Below are 25338 nucleotides of genomic sequence, written 5' to 3' on the forward strand. Positions count from 1 at the left end.
GATGACTGGATGGGTGGATGATGGATGGATGGATGGGTACATGGATGACTGGATGGATGGATGGATGATGGATGGATGGATGGATGGATGATGGATGGATGGATGGATGATGGATGGGTGGATGATGGATGGATGGATAGATAGATGATGGATGGATGGATGGGTACATGGATGACTGGATGGATGGATGGATGATGGACGGATGGATGGATGGATGATGGATGGATGGATGGATGATGGATGGGTGGATGATGGATGGATGGATAGATAGATGATGGATGGATGGATGATGGATGAATGGATGGATAGATGATTAATGGATGAATGGACAAATAAATAACTTTGGATGCCTTCATTTGGCGCCATCGTGATCACTTAACCTTTCTGCGGGTTTAGAAGGCACTAAGCCACAGTATAATGTATTTCATTTTATCTTCACGACAGCCCTTTGAAAGAGGTTGTATTATTATCCCTATTTGGGATCAAAGACATTAAAACTCAGAGGAGTTAAGGCGAGTGCCCGAGGTCACACAGCCAGTAAGTGGCAGAGCTGGGACTCGGGCCCTCCATAGTCCGTCCTGTGCTTGGAACTGCACCCGTGCAGCAGGACCACCTCTGCATCCTGAAGGTTACAGGGCCCAGACTGGGTGAGGAGGAGAGGCAGTAACACTGGCTGTCCCCGCGACAGAAGGGGTCTCGCTTTCAATTCTTGTTTGCATCATGAACGTGCTGTGTGGCATTAGACAGTTCCTAAAAAAACAGGCACACGGCTTCACGGTTCTGACTCACCTAGTGAGCCCACACGGGGGTGGGCAAAAGGAGGTTTCCAGCTGTAAGTCCACGAACACAGCTTCTTCTTGCATTATCATTCATGTATTATCACATTACTTATTATTATCCACCTGCTTTTGCCCACCACTGTACTTTCAGGCCCTTGCATTGCTGACCAATCTTCCCAACAGCCTGGAAGACAAATCTCGGCAGAGCTTTGGGGTGTGGCTGGCTCTGTTTTAATAGAAGGGGACACTGAGCCCTGATGCCGTGATCCGTGAGCGGCCACAGCAGACAGACCCCAGAGCTCCGGGCTCAGGTTCGATGTTCTCTCTCCTCTTTTTAAAATGGCAAATTTTAGCTGTTTCCTTTCATTACTGTCATTCCAATATGCAGGCCTCCTCTCCTTATCTAAGGGGCTGTGGGCCTGGGGAGGGCCGGGGGCCGGGTTTTATGCTTCCCTTCCCATAACCTGGGATGCAGCCCCTTGCACAAAGGCACTGCAGGGTGCTTTGAGAAGCCCGCTGACCTCAGTCTCCTCCTCTGTGGAGCGGGGCCGTGCGTCTGCCGCTCGGGCTGTCGTGACTGTGCAAAGCTCACGAAGCCCAGCACTTAGCAAGTGCTCACCAGGGGCCGGCCCCCGCCCTCTCTCTGCAGCGTGAGCACCCAGTCTGAAGCTGGTTCTCCCACCCCGCCCTACCAGGCCTCACCCACGGCTCCAGAACCCCATCCATACCTTCTCAATGACCCGATCCCCCCCAAAGCGCGTGACGAACTCGGCCGGGGAAGCTACGGTGAAGTCTCTGTGCAGGTCCACCTTCTTGTGTTCACGGCCCCTCCTCACCAGGTGGAGCCCAGACATGCTGGGCCTGCGGAGGGAACAGGACAGGCGAGCGTGAGCCGGGAAGCCTGGGATGCCGGGGGGCGGGGTGGGGGGCATCAGGGGCCCAGCGCCCACAAAATTAACTCCCACACAGAGCGGCTGAGGTGTATCAGACCCCTGCTGCATTGTCCCCTGACCCACCCCAAGCTGTGCGTTCAGCTTTTTCATCTTAAATTAACGCTTGCTTTATGGGCCCATAACTTAGGAACTCAATACTAAGAAGCCTCTGACAGGGATGGAAAATTTATGATCGGGGGGGGGGGGGGGGGGGGGGGAGGGGGGGGGAGTCACATATTCTAATACATTAAACGTGTTAAATAGTGGTTCATGCACTTTTCTGGAAGTGTGTATCAACATTTCTAAAATGAAAACAAACAAAAAATCATATAGTAGAGAAAATACAGGCTCCCTGCCCCGCCCCCTCTAGGACCCGGCACGCCTCCAGCGTTCTGAACAAAGCGTGTGTGCTGCCTCGTGACTCCTCCATCGGAGACACCCTCAGCGGCCTCCCTACCCGCTCCCCCCTCCCAGCCTCGCAGGAGGGCCACGCTGCTGTTCCGTGGGGTCACTATTCGGTGTTTTATTAGTCTGGGGTCGTCCTTCACAGGTGAGGGTTGGAAAATCACCAGATTTCCCTTTCTGGGTTGTTTTTTTCTTCTAGAGTTCATGAATTTTTTTTCATTGACTTGTTTTTCCTTACACACTTGTTAACTCATCCCACAGCCTCCCGTATGTGTGAGATCGCTGGCCCTCTCCACCGCTTTCCCGCTGGTGACAGCTGTCCTGAAGGCCCCTACTCTGCTCCCTGTCCCCTGGGCAGGCTGTCCTTGAGACCCCCTCACACAACCGTCATTCTGGGGCCTCCCTTTGCCGACATCCTTACTGTCCCTTTGCCTTTCCTTGGGATTTTTTTTCCTGTCACCATTTCTCCCCACATACCGTCTTCCACCTTTGATTCCTCATGTAAGGACCACATGGCTCCCTCTTTCTTGGGGGACTCCCTTGTTTTGCTGGGGCACCTCCTCTAGTAGTTTCATTGGGTTAAAAGGAGGGTACGGTGGCGCGGCACATGACAATGGTGCCCTCGACAGGCCTGTCCTGCTCCTCGTTGCCTGGGGCTCCTTGGTCATTGTCACCCTAGAGATTCCCTTTGATTCTGTGTTGGGTCTCTGGTTCCTGTCTCTCATGGCATGGCTGGTCTCGGATTTATCTCATTTCAGTAGAAGGCATCCTTTAGCAGCTTTCTAAGAAAAGGAGTTTGGTGGGGGGGGGTACATGTTTTACAGCCATGCATGTTCTAGAATTGTCTTCTGCCTTCACATGTGACCCTATTGTTTGGCCATACTCTGAATTCTAGGAGGGAAGACCTTCTCCTTTCGAGTTTTGGAAGCCCTATGCCATTGTGGCGCCCAAGGGTGCTAGAACCAGAGCCGTCTGACTCTTGATACTTTGGGGGCAACCTGCTTTTCCATATCCAGAAGCTGACAGGAACTTCTCTGTCCTCCGTATTCATAACGTCACAGGAACCTGCTCGGCCGTGTGTCCGCTCCCATCCGTGGGGCCGGGGATCTGCTAGGCCCCTTCAAGGGGCAGACTCGCAGCCAGGAATTTGTCTCCAGATATTTCCCTGGTGATGCCCAGCCTCCCTTTTCTCTATTCTTTCCAGAAGTCCTATCCCTTGAACGTTGAAATTCCTGGACCGGCCCACCGGTTTATGTCTTTTTCCCTCTCCTATCTTCTCTATGTCCTTTCTGGGCAATTCCTTCAGCATTCTAGCCACTCAGAGGAGCTTTTCCTTTCTGCCCTCATGCTTTCAACCTGGAAGAGCCTGCTCTCGGGCTGCAAATGTTCCTTCCCGTGCATCCTCTCCCACGTAGATGGGGTGTTCATGACGGCACTTTCACGTTCTCTTCTCCTAGCAGGATTTCTGTCTCTTCCAAGTTTCCCGTGTCCCTGTGTTTGCCTGGGGCCCGCCTTCCACATTAGAAACTGGACCCAATGTTTGGTGGGCCCTGGCCACTTCTTCATGACCAGCAGCAGGATGAAAGGGCTGCTGAGAAGTGGACCCTGAGCTCGACGCAGGGGGACCTGGGGGGGCTGTGTCTGGGGAAACCCCAAACGTCTTTAGAGTCGTCCTCCCAAGCTGGTCCAGGTCTCCCGGGAGAAGTCTCCGGGTCTTCTGCACGGAGGCAAAGCTGGCCGGGAGCCTGGGTGGGGAAGAAGGGGGAACTACTGGGCCAGGTGTGGGGGACAGGACAGGTTTCAGGGGTCAGCAATTACCGAGACCCTTATCCTCCTGGCTGGGGGCAGATGCCCCACACCCTCCAGTGTGCCAGTCAGTCCCGTCCCAAGACCTCCTGCCCTCTTCCACTGGCATGGACGTGGGCAGGCCCCGGCCACAGCGGGCAGGGCAAGGAACCCGGGAGTCTTGCACCCAATCCTTCTCTTCCTCCCTTCACCCCCAGCGGCAGAGGCACTGCTGCTGCCAGTCCCTGCGCCTTTGGGGGTGCAGAGCCAGTGGGTTCTCGGCTTGCCTCCCTGCTGCCCTATGACTCAGCCCTCCTGGTTCTGCTAAGCCAATCCCCGCTTATTCACCTGCTTCCCAGCTTCCAAAATGTTGCTCATCTCCCCTCCTGTGCTCCCAGGTTGGATGGCTTTCTATCTCTATCTGGGTTTTGTTTGTTTGTTTGTTTGTTTTAATATCTTTGCTGTCATTTGGTGAGATTTTGACAGGAGCATTCAGTCCACTTTCTTAATCCCGCCATGGGGTGTGAACTGGGAGCCGCCATCTGGCAGGAATTAGGTTAGAGGTTAACCATGCAGAAGCGTGTCCAGAGATGGTGATCGCCAGGCATCTTGGGACACCGGGGTGAGTGGGTTCATGGGCCAAAAGTTTGGGTGGAAAACTGATCATAAGGAACACCGCCAGCATGCCACCATCTGTTGTCCGAGCCGGAAATGGCAAGGCTGGAGGCAAATAAGCAGCTGGGGGAAAGAAATTCCATTTTACAGAGGAGGAAACTGAGGCCCAGCCGGGCGAAGGGGGTCACCCGGCAAGTCTCCAGGCCTGGGGCTCTTTCCATCACACCAGGAAATGTGGGGTTTTGGCATTTTCTGCTACATCAAGTCTCTGTACCCAGTACAGTTTCCCACGAGAAAACCCTCCCACACTCCCGCAGCGTGCCTCCACGCCCCCGCTCCCCCTGCCCGATCCCCAGTGTGAACCACCAAAGGCCCTGCTCTGTTCTGCCTGTCGGAGATAAAGAAACAGACTTCTCGGCCAGCGGAACAAAAAGGGAAGCGAGCCCTGGCGAGGTGGCTCAGCTGATTAGATCATCATTCCCACACTCCCCGGTCAGGGCACACACACGAGTCAACCAATGAATGCCTGAGCAAGTGGAACACACTGACGCTTCTCTCTCTTCCTTCTTCTCACTCTCAAAAAAAATAACATCTTTTTAAACGAGGATCATAACACGGACCTCATCGTCTTGGGAAGATTAAATAATGCGCGCAGAATAAAAGACGGCCCCTGGTCCACAGTATACCCTGTAGGACTACATCAGTGCGGTGACGCAACAACCAAGTGACGCATCAGTCGAGAGGACCAGAAGCTGCCCATCTCCCAGCCTCACCAGGAAAGGCACCAGGCCACCCCTCAGCCCAGGCCGCTCTCCACCTGTCCACAGCCCTCCCCCCTTGGCCAGCTGGACCCTTTGGCCTCGGAAAGCCTGAAATATCCCACACCCATACACACAAGCATTGAAACTCTAGCAATTTGACTGAACGGGCAACAAAGAAAACCGCGACCACTAGAAAAACCATCGCGTGGCTTGATTTCGTAACCGGTGACGGAGCCCTCCCTCAGGTGGCTCCCAGGCCCGTCACTCAGCAAGGGCAGCAGGTGAACCCATACTTGCTGCTGGGGAGGCTTGTTGAAGGCCCCGTCTCTAGGCTGGTGGCTATTTTTATTTGTTTTTGACAAAGTTGGAGGCCAACCAGCACCGGCTCCGGAGGGCTGACCTTTGGCTGGCATTTGGCAAGGGTGGAAGGTGAGAGAGTCCACGGTGACTTTTGGAAACGGCTTCAGGTGTGACCGACTACGCCACAGAGCTGTCAGCCAGACACCAAACACAGTCAGCTGCCGAGGCACAAGACCAGGGAGAACGACGCTGGGGGCGGGGGGGGGAGGGGGGGCCAACGTTGTGCAGTGTCACTACGGCACTACGGGTCGAGCACGGGGGGTGGGGGGCTTCTCACTGGATCCCCACTGCCCAGTACAGAGGAGGCCATCGTCTCCTGCTCCCGACGAGGAAACTGAGGCTCAGAGAGGCCCGCTGACCTCACGCGGCACAGCTGGCAGGAAGAGCTGGGCTTCCGACTCTGTCTGGCCCTGGCCGGGTGGCTCAGTGGGTTGGAGCACTGTCCTGTACACCAAAAGGTTGCGGGTTTGATTCCCAGCTGGGGGGTACTGGGAGGCAACCTACCAGTGGTTCTCTCTCACACTGAGGTTTCGCTCCCCCCGCCCTTCCTTTCTCTAAAATCAATAACCATATCCTCCAGTGAGGATTTTTTTTTTTTCAAGAAAGCACTTGTATTTGAGAGGTGCTATGTGTCATGCAGAGTTCTCCACTGAGGGGGACAATTTCGCTCTCCAGGGACATACGGCAATGTCTACAAACATGTCTGCCTGTCACAACCTGGGGGCCGCTCCTGGCCTCCAGTGGGGAGAGCCCACAGATGTTGTCCAGCGTCTTGCAAAGCACAGCACAGCCCCCACCAGGAAGAACTACAGGGCCCCAACATTCAATAGTCCGCTGCCGAGAAACCGCAGTGGTCCACAGCCCCTCCTCCCAGGCTGTGAGTCCGGGATCTGCCGTTTCTGACCTGTATAATCCTGAGAAAGCTGCCTCAATACTCTGTGTCTCAGTTCCCTCCTTGGGTGAAACTATTTAACAATATGAGTAGTACCTGCCTCATGGAGCATGCGTCCAGGGTTCAGCCCCGGGCATGGCCTGCAGTAGGGAGCTGAAGCGGGGGGCGTCTCTCTGCAGGGGGGCCGTTACAAGACCCCCAGTATGGAGCCATCCAGCCAGGGCCCTGGCATCGACCAGCTCTGAAGTCCCTTGCCTCCCTTTTCTTCTGTACAATAGATGGGGGTGAGCTAAGAGAAGTGAAAGCCTTACCACCACACAGAAAAGATGCTGCACAGCCCAGCGCAGGCCGACCACTCTGAACTCCCCTTCGGGCTCCCAGAGAAACGCACCCATGGACACGTCTCAGGCCGCCTGTTCCCTCAGTGCCTCCTGGGGTCACCACCTTGCCCAGGCCAGGGGTCAGCCTACTAAGCCCAAGGGCTAACTCCAGCCTGCCATCTGCTTTTGCAGCTCCCACAAGTGAATAATGGTTTTTACATTCCCCCCCTTTTTTAATATTTCTAATGTTTGCAAACAATATTTCTAATGTTTGAACTATATTTTTTAAATGTTTTTTTAAATACATTTTTTTAAGATTTTATTCATTTATTTTTAGAGAGGGAAGGGAGGGAGATAGGGAGAGAGAGAGAGAAACATCAATGTGCGGTTGCTGGGGGTTATGGCCTGCAACCCAGGCATGTACCCTGACTGGGAATCGAACCTGGGACACTTTGGTTCCCAGCCCGCGCTCAATCCACTGAGCTACGCCAGCCAGGGCTCTAATGTTTGAACTATATTTTGTGACACATAAAAATTACGTGAAGTTCGAATCTCACTGTCCGTGAATAAAGCGTGACTGGAAATGCCGTCAGCCCATTCAGTTGCACGTTACCTACAGTTGCTGGTGCCATGACCAGTGGAGCTGGGCCGTTGCGACACAAACCACAGGGCCACAAAGGCGAAAATACTCACTACCTGGTCCTTTATGAGAGCAACGCCAACTGTGAGTTCGGCAGCGGTTTTCAGCCTTGACTGTATACCCCCTCGTATGAGAAGCTTCAAAAACAATACTGATGACCGGCCCCACCTGCACTCATCAATCAGCATGCCGGGGGGTGTCGGTGGGGGAGCACCCAGGCGTCTATATTTTTCAAAACTCCCCGCAGGGAATTCTACAGCCCGGCCAGGGTGAGAACCATGGAGAGAGCCAGAGCCAGCATTTTCGTCCCAGGCTCCTGGCCTCACTTCTGAGCGGAATTCCCACAGCAGCAATGGACCGCAGGGCATTGTGGGACTCACCGAAGACCCAACTCTTCTGCCTTCCCTTCCCCAACTCCATCCACCCCATTCAACTCAAGCCTCTTCCAAGAAGCCCTTCTCCAACGCTCTGACGCACGTGCACTTCTCCGGTCTCCGAGCCCTGGCCCCGTCTGCACGCCGGGGGAGGGAGGCCAGTCAGCACCGGGGACCTCACCTTCCCATGAGCTCTGGCTCCTTCGTAGAAGGTCCAGCCTTCAGGACAGGATCCCAAAGGCCTCTTGACTCGCCAGGCCTCTTACACAACAGAACTGCCGTTACTGCTATCAGTTGTGCAAATGTTTGTGCTGACGGGGGACGGCGCTCAAGGCCGGCACTTTCCTCGTGCTAGGCACCGGGCACGGTGCTCGGCTCCACGCCGGACGGTCCCCCAAACCCAAGAAAGGCCTACTGGAGTCAGCACCATCGACAGACAAGGAAACTGAGGTTCCCAGGGTCGATGGCAGTTGCTCCGCACCACACGGCTCGGTGGCAGAGCTGGGCTGTCCAACTCCATCTTTTCAGCAACTGTTAAGTGAGACCATGCAGGGACCCAATAAAGCATCTTTGTATTATTATAAATACAGTGTCTACGTGGCCTGAATTTGCAGGGACAATTCCAATTTCTTACAAGTTTATTGTTTTGGATTAAAGTGGTTTATGAAAGGTAGTTTTTTGGATTAAAGTCTATAATTTAACATGATTCAACACTCCTATGTTAAACTTTTGAAGTAAATAGTTGTAGAGAGAAGGAAAAAATATATCCCCTGCAGGCCCCACGGCCTGCTTTGGGTGTGTTTGCCAGAGGCGTGAATTCAGGGCCCCAAACGTGGAAGAAATGTGACCTCCGTGCTAGACAAAAGACTCAGTGCCTGAGAAAGCCCTGAACCCCTCCCCCTGCCCTTCTGCAGCTGCTTGGCTCGCACACCCCCTGTGAACCCCCAGGAGGGACCCCTGAAGACTCCCATAGGCTCCTCTTCAGAATGACCGAACAACCACAAGGTCAGCCTCCCTCCTGGCGGGCTGACCGCGTGTCTGGGACACGTCTCTCGCCTTTTCTGAATGCCCTGTCAGAGTAATTAAAGGACTGCCGAGTTCCTCCCAGCCCCAGGAGTCCTCACTGCCTGACACGCTCATGAGCCGCAAAAACTAGTTTTCGACAAGTTCTTTAATCTTCTGACTAGTCCAACATTAGGGAGGACTCTTGTTTTTGAAGTTGTACTCTTAAAGCAGCAGAAACTGGCTGTCTGTAGAGAGCCCTTTGGGAAAGAGACAGAGCATGAATCTGGATTATGTTCTCCCCGGCACTGAGAACCTCGGTTTCCTCATCTAGGAAATGGGGATGACAGCACCCGCTTTAGCGCCCCCTGATGGTGGTGGAAAGACGGCACGAGAGCACACCTACAAAGCGTTCAGCCTGGCATACGGAAAGCACGCAACAAAGGGTAGCAGTTGTTACTTGACTGCTCGTAGGCCTTGATTTGAATTGCTGAGAAAACAGCTCCCTGGCTGGATGAAGTTCCTAGAAGGTAGAGGTCATGTTTCTCAAGCATTTTAAAGGAATACCATGAACCCAGTACAAAGCATGGTGTAGAACAAAGGCTGACAAATGATTTCTATAAAGCACCAGGTAGTAAATGCTCTCGGTTTTACGGCCCAGTCTCTGCACGGCTACTCACTTAACTCTGCCCTTGCAGTTGGGAAGCAGCCACAGACAATACATAAACGAGGAGCATGGCTGTGTTCCAATAAAACTTTATTTGTGGACACTGAAAGATAAATCGCACGTCATTTTTACATATCCTCAAATAGTATTCTTCTTTTGATTTTTTTTTAACCATCTGAAAGCTAACAACCATGCTTTACTGGCAAACCAAACACAATGAGGCTGAGGGCCACAGTCAGCTGAGCCAGTGGTAGGACACTTCATGTCACGTGAAAAAGCAAGTTCAAGTGCAGCAGGTTCGGCACGCTTCGAGTTCATACATTAAAACACACCTTCATGGGGAAAAAGGTTGTACGGATGGATACACAGCAATTGTTAATAAACATCACGGGGGAGCAGGGTATGGGTGATTTTTGTTCCTCCTTTCTGCTTATTTGCAATTGTCTGAATTTTCAACAAATGCGGCACCACTTTGGTAACTTTTGAAAATGCATTAAAATGAAGAGGGGGGAAAAAACAAGAAACCTAGCAGGTAGGGCTGAGAAGCACTCAGTGCACGGACATGCCTACACTAACCTGCTCAGGAAATAACCTTAAACGGGATGACTACTCAGGTGCGAGTAGATTCGCCCCGGGCTTCACAATCACTAGGCTTCAAAGAGGTTTGCCACGACCGACCATCATCTTTATCGAGACTAAGGGGAGGGAACCGGGGTCCCCGCCAACTGGTCAACCTTGGGGCACCTGTGTGCTCCCGAGCGCCCTCCTCCAATCAACATCCCTACCAAATCTGTCCTCCCCTCCAAGGCCGAGTCCAGCTACTGTTTTTGCAGGGCAGGCTCCATCTTCCCAGCCTCCAAACAGAGGCCTGCAAGTCTTTGGGTGCGGGCGGGGTGGAGGGGGTGGTGCTAAGGAGAGGACTTCACAGTGGGGAGAAGGGAAGTGGGAACAGCGCCGCATAAGTTTGTAAAAGTTAACAGTCATTAAAGTCGCAGGCTTACTTACTTTACTTCGCGATCAGGGAAACAGACCTTGCACTTGGCAGGACTCATGTTGATCGCCCCGCGGGCCAGTCCCACCGGGTTCCTGCTGGGATGCAGAGCATGCGTCTCCTGAAGCCGACCCGGGTCCTGGAGCCCAGAGGGGCAACCAGGTCGTGACCAGCAGGTGGAGGCCCAGTTCAAGGGTGCCTCTCGGGCCCAGTTGTGCAGCAGCCGGCGGGCACCCAACTCGGCGCAGCTCTTCCTCCATCCCGAAATGCCTCCCGCGCCCAAGTGTCCCGGGCGGACGCACCCGCCCAGGCCCCGCCTTGCCCCGCCCCCAAACGGACCCCGCCTCCTGCCCCCGGGACTGATGGTCCCGCCCCCCGACCCTGCAATCTTGGAGCTGCAGCTGACCTTGGGCGCCCGGCGACAGTTGCTTGCAAAAAAAAGACGCCTTGGCTGCTTGCCCCCCAAGCTCCCCGGACTACAATAGAGGAGTTCTAGGACGGCCTCCCGCAAAGACCGGCAGCTGCAACTGCAAAACCGTCGCAATTAGTGGGCTTGAATACAACACACGACAGGGAAGTGGGGGAAAATGTGGGCTCTCTGAAGCGAGTCAGCTGCACAACGGTGCCCGGTAAAAGCCCCGATAGTCAAGTCAACTTTCGGCTTCCAAGTTCCTGTTCTTTTGTTCTGTTTTGGTTTTTTTGCTTATTCTTTCACCTCTCCTTCCAAGAATATGTCTGCTCCACGATCCCGCCTCCCCCACAGCGGGCTTTCCAGCACATACTTTGAACCACCAGGTCCCCTTCCTGAGTGAGGGTCTCCTAGACTGGGAAGACCCCAGGCAACCTGGGACCTAAATAAGCTGCTTTCTGGTAAGATGACCATTTCCTGAGTACTTCTGGGGGACTCTGTCTCATTGGACCCTCGCAGAAAGCCTGTTGTTTTTATTCCCACAATGCAGCGGTGTATGTTGCCCAAGGTGACAGCTAGCTGGTAACTTGAACTGCAGGCAGAGCGAATGAATGAATGCTTCTCCAAGTTAGTTGAAAGAGATAAACAGGATTCAAAACACTGACTAGAAACTACTGCAATAATAATAAATGCAGCCTATGTTCATAGCAAACAAAAAGCATAATGATAATAATAATAATGATGATGATGATGTTTGCAAGTGATTGCCTTCAAAAAGCATGGCCAGGGCCACACCTCCAGGGGGCGCTATGTGGGGTGTGCCCAGAAAAGAAATAGGGACCTCCCCCTGGCGTTGCATTAGCAGCCCTCCCTGAGGGCACTGGTAAGTTGTGTTTTAATCATATATTTAAAATGTTTCGCCCTGGCTGGCGTAGCTCAGTGGATTGAGTGCGGGCTGGGAACCAAAGTGTCCCAGGTTCGATTCCCAGCCAGGGTACATTCCTGGGTTGCAGGCCATAACCCCCAGCAACTGCACATTGATGTTTCTCTCTCTCTCTCCCTCTCTCTCTCCCTCTCTCTCTCCCCCCCCCTTCCCTCTCTAAAAAATAAATAAATAAATAAAATATTAAAAAAAAAATGTTTCAACAACAGGTTAAAAAATAAAGCAGGTGAACAAAATTCTCAGTTCTTCAGAGTTTCTAGAATGTTCTTCGTGGCCTCGCCTTCAGTCCTTCCAAACAAGAAACCGCCGTTAGGCTGATTTTTTATTTTTTTCAATTTCAAACCAAAACCAAAAAGCATTTGTTCCCCCAGTGACCCAGACATCCATGTAACCACCTCAAAATAGGGAAGGCAATTAAAATCAGGAAATGAAGGTATTGCAAAGCACGCTCCCCTACCCAGAGTCCGTTAGGATCGCGCAGGAGGGAGCTCTCACCGGTTTCCTTGCCTCGCTCTAGGTTTTCACTCTCTCTCGACAAACCCCCAACACCTGTTGAACACTGAGTGGCTGTTGTCACTTTTTTCTGCTCATACACCCCAACACGCCCAGCTCTACCCAGGGGGTCTCAAGAAAGGAATTTCATTCAGGTGGCCGGGCTGTGCGTGTCACCAGAGGGATAACGACTTGCGTTTTTCTCTGCCCTATGAGCGTACAGAAGACGAGCGGGAAAGAACAAAACCCCTATGCCCAACACCACCGTCCTTCGAACACCATCAACACTTGTGATTTTCAGCGACACAGTTCAGACCTGGCTGTACTTGCAAACTCACGCTGTGAGCCCTTCTCCTGACAATGATCAGAGGCTGCATTGAACTTGTTTGCATTGCAGAGGGCAAACCCAAGTCAGCGGCAGCACACACACACACACACACACACAGTGAACAAGGAAACCCACGTGCAAGTGACCAGCGGCAGGGCGGAAAGACACAAGCGATGACGGACCTCAGGCCCGCCCCTGTGCACTGTGTGACCTCGAGCAAACCCCTTCTCTCCACTTCCTCTCCTGTCAAATCACTGACACACGATGTGCTTTTGTTAGAAAAGAAAAGAAAAGAATCCCTTTCAATATATGATGGGGGAACTATTGTGGCTTCGTATAGAGCAGAAGTAAAAGATTTTTCTAAAACAGGATGCTGATGTTTAAGGGGAAGGAGAAAAATAGGAAGGTTTAGTCACTCTGTATCTTTTGTTTTTAGATTGTATTTATTTATTTTTAGGCAGAGTGGAAGGGAGGGAGAAAGAGAGGGAAAGAAACATCAGTGTGTGGTTGCCTCTCACTCGCTCCCAACTGAGGACCTGGCCTGCAACCAGGCATGTGCCCTGACTGGGAACTGAACTGGCGACCCTTTGGTTTGCAGGCCAGCACTCAATCCACTGAGCCACACCAGCCAGGGCCTCTGTATTTTCCTGTTATTAGTTTAATAGCCAGCCTTTCCCAGACTTGTATAGCCATTCCACTAACAGAACAACAAAAAGGCAGGGACCCCTTTTCTGCCTGGCTTCCAGAGAACATCTTAGGAGCTAAAGAGATTTGAAAATGGGGATTCTGTCAGCCCCCTCCTAAATTAATAAGTGAATACATAAAGATATTATAGAAAGATCCATCGCACTATATTCAGAGACAAACACAGATACGTAGAGAGAATTCTGTGAGCTGCTCACCACGTGGAGCTGATGAGAAAAGGTGTGGATGGTGTTGACAAGCAGGAGGGGCCTGGGGAGGTGCCCGCCGCAAAGCCACCCGGGATGCTATTTGGGACAGGGAGGGCGCAGCAAGGTCCCAGGGGTCCGTGAGCTGTCCGGCGTGCCTTCAGTCCCTGGCAGGGCTCCCTCCTTCCCGTCCAGACCCCACAGGCCCTCACTCCTCACTTGCCTTCTCAGGAACTGAGGCGTGTGTTACTGTACCTCTGGAACTCAACACTCCCACGGGGAAGTGAGCGTTTTGGGAAACAGCAGAGAAAAGGCCCGGCCCCCATGTGCTGGCTTATATTTTACCCCGTACCAGGGACACTCCACCCGCCTTTTCAATCCCCCCTCCTCCTCCTCTGTGGACAGAAGTTGCCATACCTTAAATGCGTGCATCTGTTGCAGCTTGGGAACAGCCATGAGTACCGGCGAGAGCTTTGGAAGATGCCCATTCAACAGACGGCAACTGAGGCAGCCTGGGGCCGTCCACTCCCGGCACTTCCTCCCATGTGAGCTCAACAGACTCACAGAGGAGAGCCAGTAGTAGCCTGCGTCAGCAGGGAAGGGCACTGCGGCTCGGAGGGGTCAGGGGACTACTCTGGGATCCGAACCCAGGCCTGTCTGGCAACGGGGCCTGGGCCCTTACTATGATACCATGCTGTGCATGCAGTGACAATGACTGCACGGTGGGCACTGCTTTAAGTGCTGTGCTCATAGCAACCCAACTAGGCCTGACACTGGCCCTGGGAGGCAGTGCCCCTGTGGCCTCACTTCAGAGGACGCTGAGGCACAGAAAGGCGACGGCTCAGCCCCAGGTCCCATGGCGGCAGAGGGGAGGAGTCGGCAGGCCAGTCCGCAGTCAGCGGGCCCCCAGCCCTCCAGCCCTCTCTCCAGCTGTGAAGGGAAGCCTTCTGGGCTCACGGCCTCTCAGCCCTCACCCTGTCCTCTCCGAGGGCAGGGGCCGGGTCTCACCGTCTACGCGTCCACAGTGCCAGCCACAGTGCCTGGCAGCCACCTAGTCAGGCTGCAATAAACGCTCCCAAGCCAATGAGTGGAGGGGACAAAACTTAGCTTCTCTGCTTGACCGTTTCATGCCTCAGTCTGTCCTTCAACTTGCCTAGAACCAGACTCTCTGCGGTAACTGGCGAAGGAGAAAATGGTTATAAACTAAGCCTTTTCCAATTTTCCAGCTGCTCTCTTTTCCCCATCTCCCAGCCCCTACCTACCCTTCCCCACACGGAAACACAAAAGCAGCCCTGGCCCGGTGGCTCAATTGTTTGGAGCATTGTCCTGTGCACCAGAGAGCTGAGGGTTCAATCCCCAGTTCGGGCACGTACCTAGGCTGCAGGTTGGATCCCTGGTCGGGGCACACACACAGGAGGCAACCGATGGATGCCTCCCTCTCACATCAATGTTTCTCTCTCTCTCTCCCCCCACCCCCGCCCCTCTAAAATCCACAAACATATCCTTGGGTGAGGGTTTAAAAAAAGAAAAGCAAGGACTGTTAGCGCCATGGAGGACCTTGGAGTATCCAGTCTGGCCCAGAGAAGGTGGATGACGTCCCCAAGATCACACAGCTCAAGGGTGGTTGCAGGACAAACTGCCCCACCCCCTGATTCTTCCACTCATGGAAAGGGTGACAGTGTCTCTGCTGGGGCGCAGTCAGGTGGCCACACCGATCCTGGGAGCTTCCAGCCCACTTTCTATGCTGCACCTGCTGAGGGTCTGCGCTCAAACGGTGCTCTGGGCCCATGGCGATCTTGCTGGGAGACCTTGGACAGACCCTGAACCTCTCTGGCCTTGGCCTCATTGCTAGGAAGTGAGACGCCTGGTTTACTCCCCCACCCACGATATACTTTATAATGTTTCATTATCGAACGTGTTAAAACTCGTTACAATATTTACAGCAGAAAGTTAGAGAACACAGAAGAAAAGTTAAATTACTGACAATCATACTATATAAAGACAAAAATTATTAACTACTTGGAGACACGCCTTCCTGTGTCTCTAGCCACATGCACACATTTATTAAACACAAGCATTTTGTTTTTGTTCACTAGGTGCCAGGAATGGTCTAACCATGCTACATACATGTATCCACGATCCTTTTCCCAAAACTGCCAGGGCCCCATGGGCTTTGGAATTGGGGAATTTTTTCTAGAAAGGTCAAAATTTATGTTACACACTTGCACGCGAATAGTTCAGCAGCAGAAGACGTGAGCATTCACACAAAAGGCGATAAAGACTATAAATAACTTCACAACTATTCCAGGCGGGTTTGCTGTTAAGTGAGTTCACCGCCAACTCACGAACTTGAATTTCATAACTTTAAATTTTAGGACTGAGTTGCACAATCCCGAATCCATCCCGTCCCACTCGGCCCACTCGCGCACCCCACACGGCAGCACTGTTAGGGCAACAAGCCAGGAGGCGGCGGCTTTGAACCTGGTATCTCACCCCAGGCCCACTGTGTACTAACCACAGCACCGCTTGTTCAGTCAAAGGGGAAAGCCTGTAACCTTCATGTCAGAGCATGTGAGCATCTGTTTTGCCACGTGATGTCACGTTCTCATCGTCTCTATTTCCAAGGGCTGCATGGCACTTCCAACCCTCGGGGACTGTTTCCAAGTGCAAGGAAAGGCCAAGGCCCAACCCCTGGCCTGAGATGCACCCGAAAGGGAAGAGACGGGAGGGGAGGAGAGCCCTGGACAAACAGCATGAAGTCATTGGATCTGTAATATTTTTAGCCGGCCCTTGTCAGCTGGGAAAATGGAAGGGAAGGGGGAGACTGCGTAGCTGTATAAAAAGCAGAAGAAAAATTCAAAATTGGAGTTTAACCTCAGAACCGGACTATGAAGTCACAAGATTTACGCAAAAAGAATTCTCTGAGAACAAACGTTCTACTTCTGCTAAAGGGCAACAACCAAATGTCTCTTCATTCGTTCATTCATTCATCCATCTATTCCCAGACTCATTCACCAAGTGTTCTGCGTGCCCCGGAAATAAAATACTGTCTCTGACAAGCGTGCCTTGCTCGTTTCATTCATGCATGTGGCAAATATTTACCCAGAGTCCACCCTGAGCCTGCACCAGGCTAGGGAGTGGGGGAAAGCAGACACCCCATAAATATGGCCCTGTTTTCATGGAGCGTGCAGGAGACAGGTAAAAACTAGTCAACAAATGAGGAAATTTGTTTCCTCCTGTTTGTTTGTTGCCTGTAAATTAAAGGCAATCTCAAGGAGTGATTCGGTGCCGTGAAAACAACACATCTGGGTGATGGGTCAAGAAACCGGGGGCATGAGCGGAACACTCTGACGGTGGGAGGGGGACAGGAAGGGCCCTCGGAGGCGGGGACTTGGATAGGCAAAAGCTAGAGGTGGAGGCAGGACCAGCTGCAGAATTTAGGGGGCCCAGGGCAAAACGTAGAGCCTGTTGTTCAAAAGTTATTGAGAATCGCCCTGGCTGGCATAGCTCAGTGGATTGAGCGCAGGCTGCAAACCAAAGTGTCACAGGTTCGATTCCCAGTCAAGGCACATGCCTGGGTTGCAGGCCACAGCCCGCAGCAACCGCACAGTGATGTTTCTCTCTCTTTCTCCCTTCCCTCTCTAAAAATAAATAAATAAAAATCTTTTAAAAAAGATTAAAAATAGTTTAAAAAAAAGTTATTGAGACTCTCAAGACGGTGACAGCAGAGCACTCAGCCACGTGCACAAGGCGCTGTGTGACCGCCCAGGTCACCGCCACGGAGCCGGCCCTGGTGGGAGGTCGAGGGTGTGCAGAGGAAGAGTCGGTGCAGAGGGCACAGCAGGTGCAAAGGCCCAGCGCTGCGAGGGTGCGTATTCTGGGATGGGGAGGGCAGAGAAGAGCCCCTTGGCAGGCTGCTTCAAAAAGCGCTTCCTCTGCTCCCGAACATTAAACACGTGTATTTCCATCCCTAGCCTTGCCGGTCTCACGGTGGGCGGCCTGGGAGAGAGAGACCCAAGGGGGCCACATGGTGGCCTTCGGGCGGCACGGAGGCCGAGGGGCTCCCGAGGACACTGCGGGAGGCAGGGAAGACCCACAGATACGCGTCTCTTCTGTGCTATGGTTTCCATGCTAGCGCAGAGGAACCCTGGAATGCACCCTCCAGGCCTCTGCTTTCTGTCGAAGAAAGAGGGAAGGAGTTGGAGCCGGGCAGGAAAGGCTCCCCTGCTCTCTGCTTCCCCTTCGGAGAAACGAGGCCCCAGGGGTCAGGAGAGGTGCCTCAGGGCACACACTTCTGAGCAGCTTATCAGGAAAAAAGGCATCATGATCATAAAGAGAACTTCCCAGAATTAACAAGAACTCTCCGGGCTTCGTTTCCTTCATGCTCCACCTGGTGGCAGGCGGCACGCCAGACTGTCCCACCCTGGAACTCCATGACCCACATCTGAACTGGCTGGAGCATTTCACCCGGGGGTCCCCGGGGGAAAAGGTGTTACCACCCTACGTCAGAGAACAGCCCAGCAGCGGCCCTCTGCAAAGCAACACTCTGGAGGGGATTTTTGGAGCGGGAAGGGGATCTCCCTGACCATCCTTTTAGAGAGCTGGCCCAAGGCCCTGCCAGGGGTGTGAGAGAAGGGTGAACGGGGAACCAAACACCAGGCTGTGGAGGTCCCTGAAGACTTGAAAATACCAAAGCCGAAACTGTACAGCCGGATAATAGAACATTTGGCCTCATTCTGAGGCACTGCTTCCAGCCAGCTGGAACACAGCTTTTGACATCAGTTTTTCATTCAGCCGACCCCTGGGGGTCAGTGGCACCAGGGGTCGACTCCCTGAAAATACCTCCATGTGGGATTCTCACTCGTTAGAAACAAGGAGTAAGCCCGGGCTGGTGTGGCTCCCTGGGCTGGGTATTGGTCTGCAAACCGAATGGTCGCTGGTTCAATTCCCCATCAGGGCTCCTGGCTGGGTTGTGGGCCAGGACCCCCGTAGGGAGCTTATGAGAGGCAGCCAATGGATATTTCTCTCACACATCAGGGTTTCTTTCCCTCTCTTTCTCCCTCCCTCCCCGTCTCTAAAAATAAATAAATACAAATCTTTAAAAAATGAAAGAAAGAAACAAGGAATGAATGTCTCTTTAGGATGCAGAGAAACTGTCTTGCCGTTCAGGCTCCCATCATCCCTTGTGGCTCCTGCCAGCCTTAGCTCATTGGGCTTACATTATAACCAGTTACACACACGGTCATCTTCCCCAGCACGGCTGACGCTGGCTAGCAAGCCAGCTTCCTGTGCACGCAGTAGATGTTTCATAAACGGTTCTGAAAGGCGGGAGGGCAGGAAGAAGAGAAGGGTACTGTCTCCTGCTCTTCACATAGCTACCCTGGAACCCTGGAAGAGCTGGCATCAGCGGATGGCGTGACCCAGCAGGGAAGGGCGCAGACCCTTCGCTAACTCAGGGACAGAGGGCACATTACCTCATCGTGGGGACGGGGGACTCGGCACCGCCTGCAGTCCGGGCAGCCTCCAGGGACAGGGCCCCCAGGCTGGCGCGGCTGCCCCTGCGGGAAGACTCCCGGAAGGAGCTCATGCCGGGGTCCTCGTCTGAGGAGTTGTCATCGAAGGAGCCCAGGATGAATTTGGTCATCAGCTGCCGCTTGATGTGCGCCTGTTTCTTGTCTTCTCTGGACAGGGCTCTGCCTCGGGCCTGGGGCCTGCTTGGTGAGGACACGCCGTTGGTGTCTGGGGCCTCCGGGCCCCCAGCGTCCGTCCCACCGGCTGGGGAGGCATCCCGGGAGGGCAGGGGGCTTTTCTGAGGACTCCGATATGGCGGCGGCCGGGAGGTTCTCCGCCGACGGGCGTCTTTGGGACCTTTCGGGGAGGCCGGCTCGGCCTGGTCGGGAGTCTTTGGCACAGAGCTGCTGTCTCCGTCTTCCTGCGGCGGCTCCTCCGAGCTGTCAGACGCTGGAAGGGGCTCCTGGTTCAGGAGGACGTTCGCCTCCGAGTGGTTCTTGGTGGCTGGCGTGGAGTCAGTCATTTTCCCCCAGATTTTTAACCAGGACAAGGTCAGGCAGGAGACAATCAGACAGGACAGGAAGAAAAGCAGAGTCATTCAGAAAACCTGTGAGGAGAAAAGGAGAGATGCTTGAGGGTCTGTGTGATCGAGTTACTTTTCTCTGAAGGGACCTAATGCAGAGGGAGGCAGCCGGGGCCTCGTATCCAGCCGAGAGACCCGGCTGCGGCTCAGCTCGTGCCGTGGTCTGGGGCGTGTTCCCGAACCCCTCTAAATCCGGTCTCTCACCTCGAATTTAGATACACTGACCCATGCTCGCTGTCAATTAAAAACATGCATGTGAGAGAGAACCAAATAAACAAGATCGTGTATGTTAGAGGACTCCTACAGTATCGTAACGTCCAAGAAGTCCAAACAATCCAAATGTCCATTAACTGATGAATGGATAAACGAAAAGTGGTCCATCCACACCATGGAATATTATTGAGCCATAAAAAAGAATGAGACACCCATATATACTACAACATGCCTGAGTCTTGAAAACACACTAAGTAAAAGAGGCCAGTCACAAAAGACCTCATATTGTATGATTCCATGTAGCTCACATGCCCAGAAGGGGCAACTCCACAAAGACAGAAGGTGAGTGGTTGCCTGAGGCTAGTGGGACAGGGGAGGTGACTAAAGGGTACAAGACGTCTGTCTGGAGCGATGACAATGTTCTAAAATTGATGCCAGCGAGAATACACTCAACACCATTCACTTTACATGAGTGAATCACATGGAACGTGAATTATAGTTCAATGCAGCTGTTATCAAAAAAAGACTTCACTGTATTCTAATTTGAAGACATAAGGGGACTGTCACGTCTGTGGTCACCTTCATCGCCATCGTTATCATCACAATCAGCGTGACGGAAGGAGGAAAGACACCCGCCCTGTCTTCCTCCCAGTGCTAGCGCACCTGCTGTAGAGGGTGCCAGCAGACACGGGCCGGGCAGAGCACGTTCTGTTCCAGGGCCCAGAACAGCGCGGGCCAAGAGAGCTCACCCACGGGCAGAAATTCACTTGGCTGAATGAATGAACATAGATTTTCTGATTTCTAACCCATGTCTCTTCCCACCACACAGACTCTGTCCCCTTGATGAGTAGATAATTGTTATTTTTATTGGAAGGAAATACTGGTTTTCAATTCTTTAAAAAATATTATTTATTTATTTATTTTTAGACAGAGGGGAAGGGGTGGGAGAAAGAGAGGGAGAGAAACATCAGTGTGTGGTTGTCTCTTGCGTACCCCCTACCAGGGACCTGGCCCACAACCCAGGCATGCGCCCTGACTGGGAATCGAACCGCAGAATCAAACTGGGAATCGAATTGCAGGATGGCACTCAGTCCGCTGAGCCACACCAGCCAGGGCTGAAAGAAATATTGTTAAAAAGCTAACAAACAAAAACATAACCTGAACAAGTTGAAATTTCTGAGCCACGGTTTTACTAGTTATAGGATAAAAGTGTTAAAAAAGGATCACAAATCTTAAGCTTAACAATTTAGTATCTAAAAGATGTTTTTTCTTTAGTTTCAACACAATGTTCTTAAGGGGAGCCTCGAAGTTCTCCAGATTTCCCAGAACTACCTGGACCATGTGCTGCCCTCACACTTTGGGCAACAGAACTTGCCAAAACGTGTTGTCAAAGGTACTGGGTTGGCCAAAAAGTTCATTTGGGTTTTTTTGTAAGATGGCTCTAGTACTGCTTAGTGGTCTTTAACTTCAATAGAAACAATTTTGCTAGACTGTATTGTGACAGCTGTCATATCTGCTTGCAGTTAAAAAAAACTTATAAGCTCTGGCTGGTGTGGCTCAGTGGGTTGAGCACCAGCCTATGAACAAAAAGGTTGCTGGTTTGATTCCCAGTCAGGGCATATGCCTGGGTTATGGGCCAGGTCCCCAGTAGGGGGCAGGTGAGAGGCAACCACACATTGATGTTTCTCTCCCTCTCTTTCTTTCTCCCTCCCTTCCCCTCTCTAAAAATAAGTAAAATCCTCAAAAAAAAAAAAACTTATGAAAATTGATGAATTTTTGTATAGCCATTTTAATATTGAAGATGGTAAAAAAATACACCACATTTTTGGCATATTATGCTTTCTTATTTCAAGAAAGGTAAAAACAGAACTGAAATGCAAAAAGAAAGAATTGTGCAGTGTATGGAGAAGGTACTGTGACAGATCGAACGTGTCAAAAGTGGTGTGAAGGTTCGTGCTGGAGTTTTCTCGCTAGACGCTGCTCTGCAGTCAGGTAGACCACTGAAGTGGACAGCGATCAAATTGAAACATTGAGAACAATGAACATTGTACCACGCAGAAGAGAACCAGCCAATGACATACTAAAAATATCCAAATCAATAAAACTATTGGTGAAAAGGAAAAATGTGTCTTTTATTTTAAGGAAAAAAGGAAACAAACTCTTCGGCCAACCCAATACTTTCTAGGTGATACACAGGGTCAGAAGGTGTTTGTTTGTTTGTTTGTTTGTTTGTTTTGAGGTCATCGAGTTGTATTTAAGAGAAAGGTCAGATGAGGGTGGTCCAACACCAACCAATGTAACCAACCACAGTAACAGAACAAAGGGGAAAGCATGTGACCATCTCAATTGGCCCAGAAAAGGAGTTGACAAAACCCAGCACCCTTTCATGGTTGAATACCCAGAAAACTAGGAACGGAAGGGAATTCGACGTGCTAAGGCACAGTCATGAAAAGCTAACATATACTCAAAAGTGACAGACTGAACGCTTTCCCCCTAAGCCCGGGAATGAGACGAGGGTGCCCAGGGTCACCATGGCCAGTCAATGTTGCACTGAGAGCTCTAGCCCAAGAAACTGGACAAGAAAAAGAAATAAAGCCATCCAAACTGGCAAAGGAGATGTAACACCATCTTTATTCTCAGCTGGCACGATCCTATATGTAGGAAATCCTGGAGAACCAACAGTGTCAAAAAACTAAGAGGAATAAACAGACTGAGCAAAGTTGTAGGATGCCAGAGCCCGGTGGGAGCTGGCTGCAGAGTGGCGAAAGTGGCGGGCCAGGCTGTGGGCAGAGGGCGTGAGAGGGGCATGGCCTTCTACCCTGGCCTGCCCTCCTGCCCCAGGAGGATGTAGGAGGAGAGCCCTGGCAACATTTTCCGTGATGCCATCTGCCAATCACCAATTTCAACATTTGTCCCGAGGGCATGAGTAAGCCAGCAATTTCAGGACTCTCACCTTTCTTCCTGACACTTTTTAAGCTTTTCTGGAGGACTTACTATGTGCAAGAAATGAGTAAGAAAGAGACCCCGTCCCCAGAAGCTCCTACCATGCCATGCAGAAGCAGGAGGGAGGGAAAGAACAGGCATAGGGGTTAAGACCTGTGGTTCTTGCCCTGGCCGGGTGGCTCAGTTGGGTGGAGCGTCATCCTGTACACTAGAAGGTTCGGGGCTCCATCCCGGGTCAGAGCACATAACCTAGGTGGTGGGTTAAACCCCTGGTCGGGGCGTGCATGGGACACAATCAATCGATGTTTCTCTTTTACATCAATGTGTGTGTGTGTGTGTGTGTGTGTGTGTGTGTCTCTCTCTCTGTCCCCCTTCCTCTCTCTAAAATCAATAAACATATATATTTTTTTAAAAAGACGAATGGTTCGCACCCAAAGGCAGTTTTATCCCCCAGGGACATTTGGCAATGCCCAGACATCTTTGATTGCCACACCTGGGAGAGGGAAGGTGTTCCTGGCATCCAGCAGGTAGAGCCCAGGGATGTGGCGCAACATCCTGAACTGCACGGGACAGTCCCTACCACACAGAACTCTCTAACCCCCAAAGTTTTATTTTTAAAGATTTTATTTTTTAGAGAGAGGAGAAGGGAAGGAGAAAGAGAGAGAGAAACACCCATGTGTGGTTGCCTCTCAAGCACCCCCCACTGAGGATCTGGCCTGAAACCCAGGCTTGTGCCCTGACTGGGAATCGAACCAGCGACGCTTTGGTTCCCAGTCCCGTGCCCAATCCACTGAGCCACACCAGCCGGGGCCTCTAGTCCCCAGTGTTAATAGTGCCAGGGTAAGGTCCAGGCTTGGACATCAGAAAGTCGCAGTCTGCTGTGAACACGTGTGTACATGAAGCTGTCTGTCCCTGTTCCCCATTCATCGGGAACATACCCGGGAGTGAGGTCACTGGGTCACAGAGTGACTCAACGTGTGCCTTTCCGAGGAGCCACCTGACTTCTCCCACAGCAGCTGCACCGTCTTCCGTTCCCACTAGGCCTGGCCCGGGGTCCTGTGTCTCCACCTCCTCACCAACACTTGCTATTGTCATTATTTTAGTCCCATTTCACAGTCAGTGAACTGTGGCTCAGGGCAGCTGTGGACACTGAGTTTACTCAAACCCAGGCCCAGCACCCACCCCCGACCTGGACATAAACAACCCCATACAATGGAGGCCGGGACTACAAGCACATGGGGGCGACCCTAGAACCAGACACCTGCCCGCGCACAGGGAAGGAGGAACAGTGCAGCAATGTGGGAACTAGCAATATGGCCCTAGCCGGGTGGCTCGGTTGGAGCAACATCCTATACACCAAAAGGCTGAGGGTTTGATTCCTGGTCAGGGCACGTGCCTGGGTTGCGTGTTTGACCCCCAGCTGGCACACGTACAATGGATGTTTCTCTTTCTTTCTCTCTCTCAAATCCATAAACATACCCTCAGGTGAGGGTTTAAAAAACAAGTACAATGTTGGGTGTGCATAGTCATCTAGGACACAGGTGGCAAACACAAGGCGCATGGGCCGAATCCGGTTCTCCACCTTGTTTGATCCGGCCCGGCACCTTGTTTCTACCTGGCGGCAGCGCTGAGTTCTCGTTTAACCATTAGGGAATAGTCACATTTATACAGTCCTAAAATTACATTCAGCCCTCTGAAGGCAACCACAAGGCTGATATGGCCCCCAGTGAACATGAGTTTGACACCCGATCTAGGAGCATTGTGTGTGGGGTCTGGCTCCACAGGCAGGAGAGACCAGAGGGGCCCTTCCCATGAGCCTCTGTGGGCCACGCCACGCCAAGCTGTGGCCCTCTGCTAAAATAACCCAGCTGACCCCACACCACGCATCGGCCAGCGCTATTTCTATTTTATGCAAACCGAACGCAAGCGACAGCTGCCAGGTTCCAGAGCGATCACGGCCCCGGCCACCGTGGAGGCAGGACCCGGCTCGGCTCTGACAAGTGCTGGCCAGCAGCCAGACGAGGGCTCAGCAGCCGGGGGGCCGTGAGTTTGGTTCCCAGCCCCCCTCCACTCCCACAGCTGGCAAGGTCTCTGAGCGAGCGAGGAGCAGGTGGTCGGTGTTCCACCAGCAGTCCCGGTTCACACTCGGACGTGCCCTCCCACCAAGATGAGCTCCCGAGAGCGTGCTGCCTGCCACTTACCATCGCTGCGGACACAGCGGCCAGCTGCATTCTCGCCTGTTCGAGTCTGACAGTGGCTCTCATAGAGTGACTAAGGGAACCCAGCCCGGACAGTGTCACCTTTCAGCAGGAGGCCGGTGGTGGCCTCAGGCCCCGGGGGAGGAGTCTGAACGGCCGGTGCTCCAATGCGGGGAAGGCTCTCCCAAGTCAGCTGTGCTGCACACGTCCTTATTTGTCACCCGCGCACAGAAGCCATTTGTGAAGGTCCAGGCTCAGCCCTCACCTGGCCTCAAGCTCAGGTACCCAAGAGGCTGCCGCCTCCC

The 25338-nt window shown here is 52.5% G+C and overlaps 1 protein-coding gene across 4 annotated transcripts in view; it reads right to left on the reverse strand.

Moving 5' to 3' along the window:
- The window catches only part of ACACB (acetyl-CoA carboxylase beta), a 95214-nt gene that overhangs the window by 61880 nt on the left and 7996 nt on the right, over positions 1-25338 (reverse strand). The window contains exons 1-3 of one of the 4 annotated variants that reach the window (XM_036014429.1): positions 25037-25172; positions 19060-19703; positions 1508-1640 (exon numbers count right to left, since the gene is read on the reverse strand). In XM_036014429.1, the coding sequence (XP_035870322.1) occupies positions 1508-1640; positions 19060-19694 (768 nt within the window). In that variant the 5' untranslated portion in view covers positions 19695-19703; positions 25037-25172. Of the gene's footprint in view, positions 1-1507; positions 1641-10537; positions 10804-19059; positions 19704-25036; positions 25173-25338 lie in introns of those variants that run through there. The other 3 variants (XM_028527582.2, XM_036014431.1, XM_036014430.1) reach the window with 3 other exon arrangements.

The sequence above is a fragment of the Phyllostomus discolor genome, chromosome 13, assembly GCF_004126475.2.
Source record: "Phyllostomus discolor isolate MPI-MPIP mPhyDis1 chromosome 13, mPhyDis1.pri.v3, whole genome shotgun sequence".
NCBI classification, from domain to species: Eukaryota; Metazoa; Chordata; class Mammalia; order Chiroptera; family Phyllostomidae; genus Phyllostomus; species Phyllostomus discolor.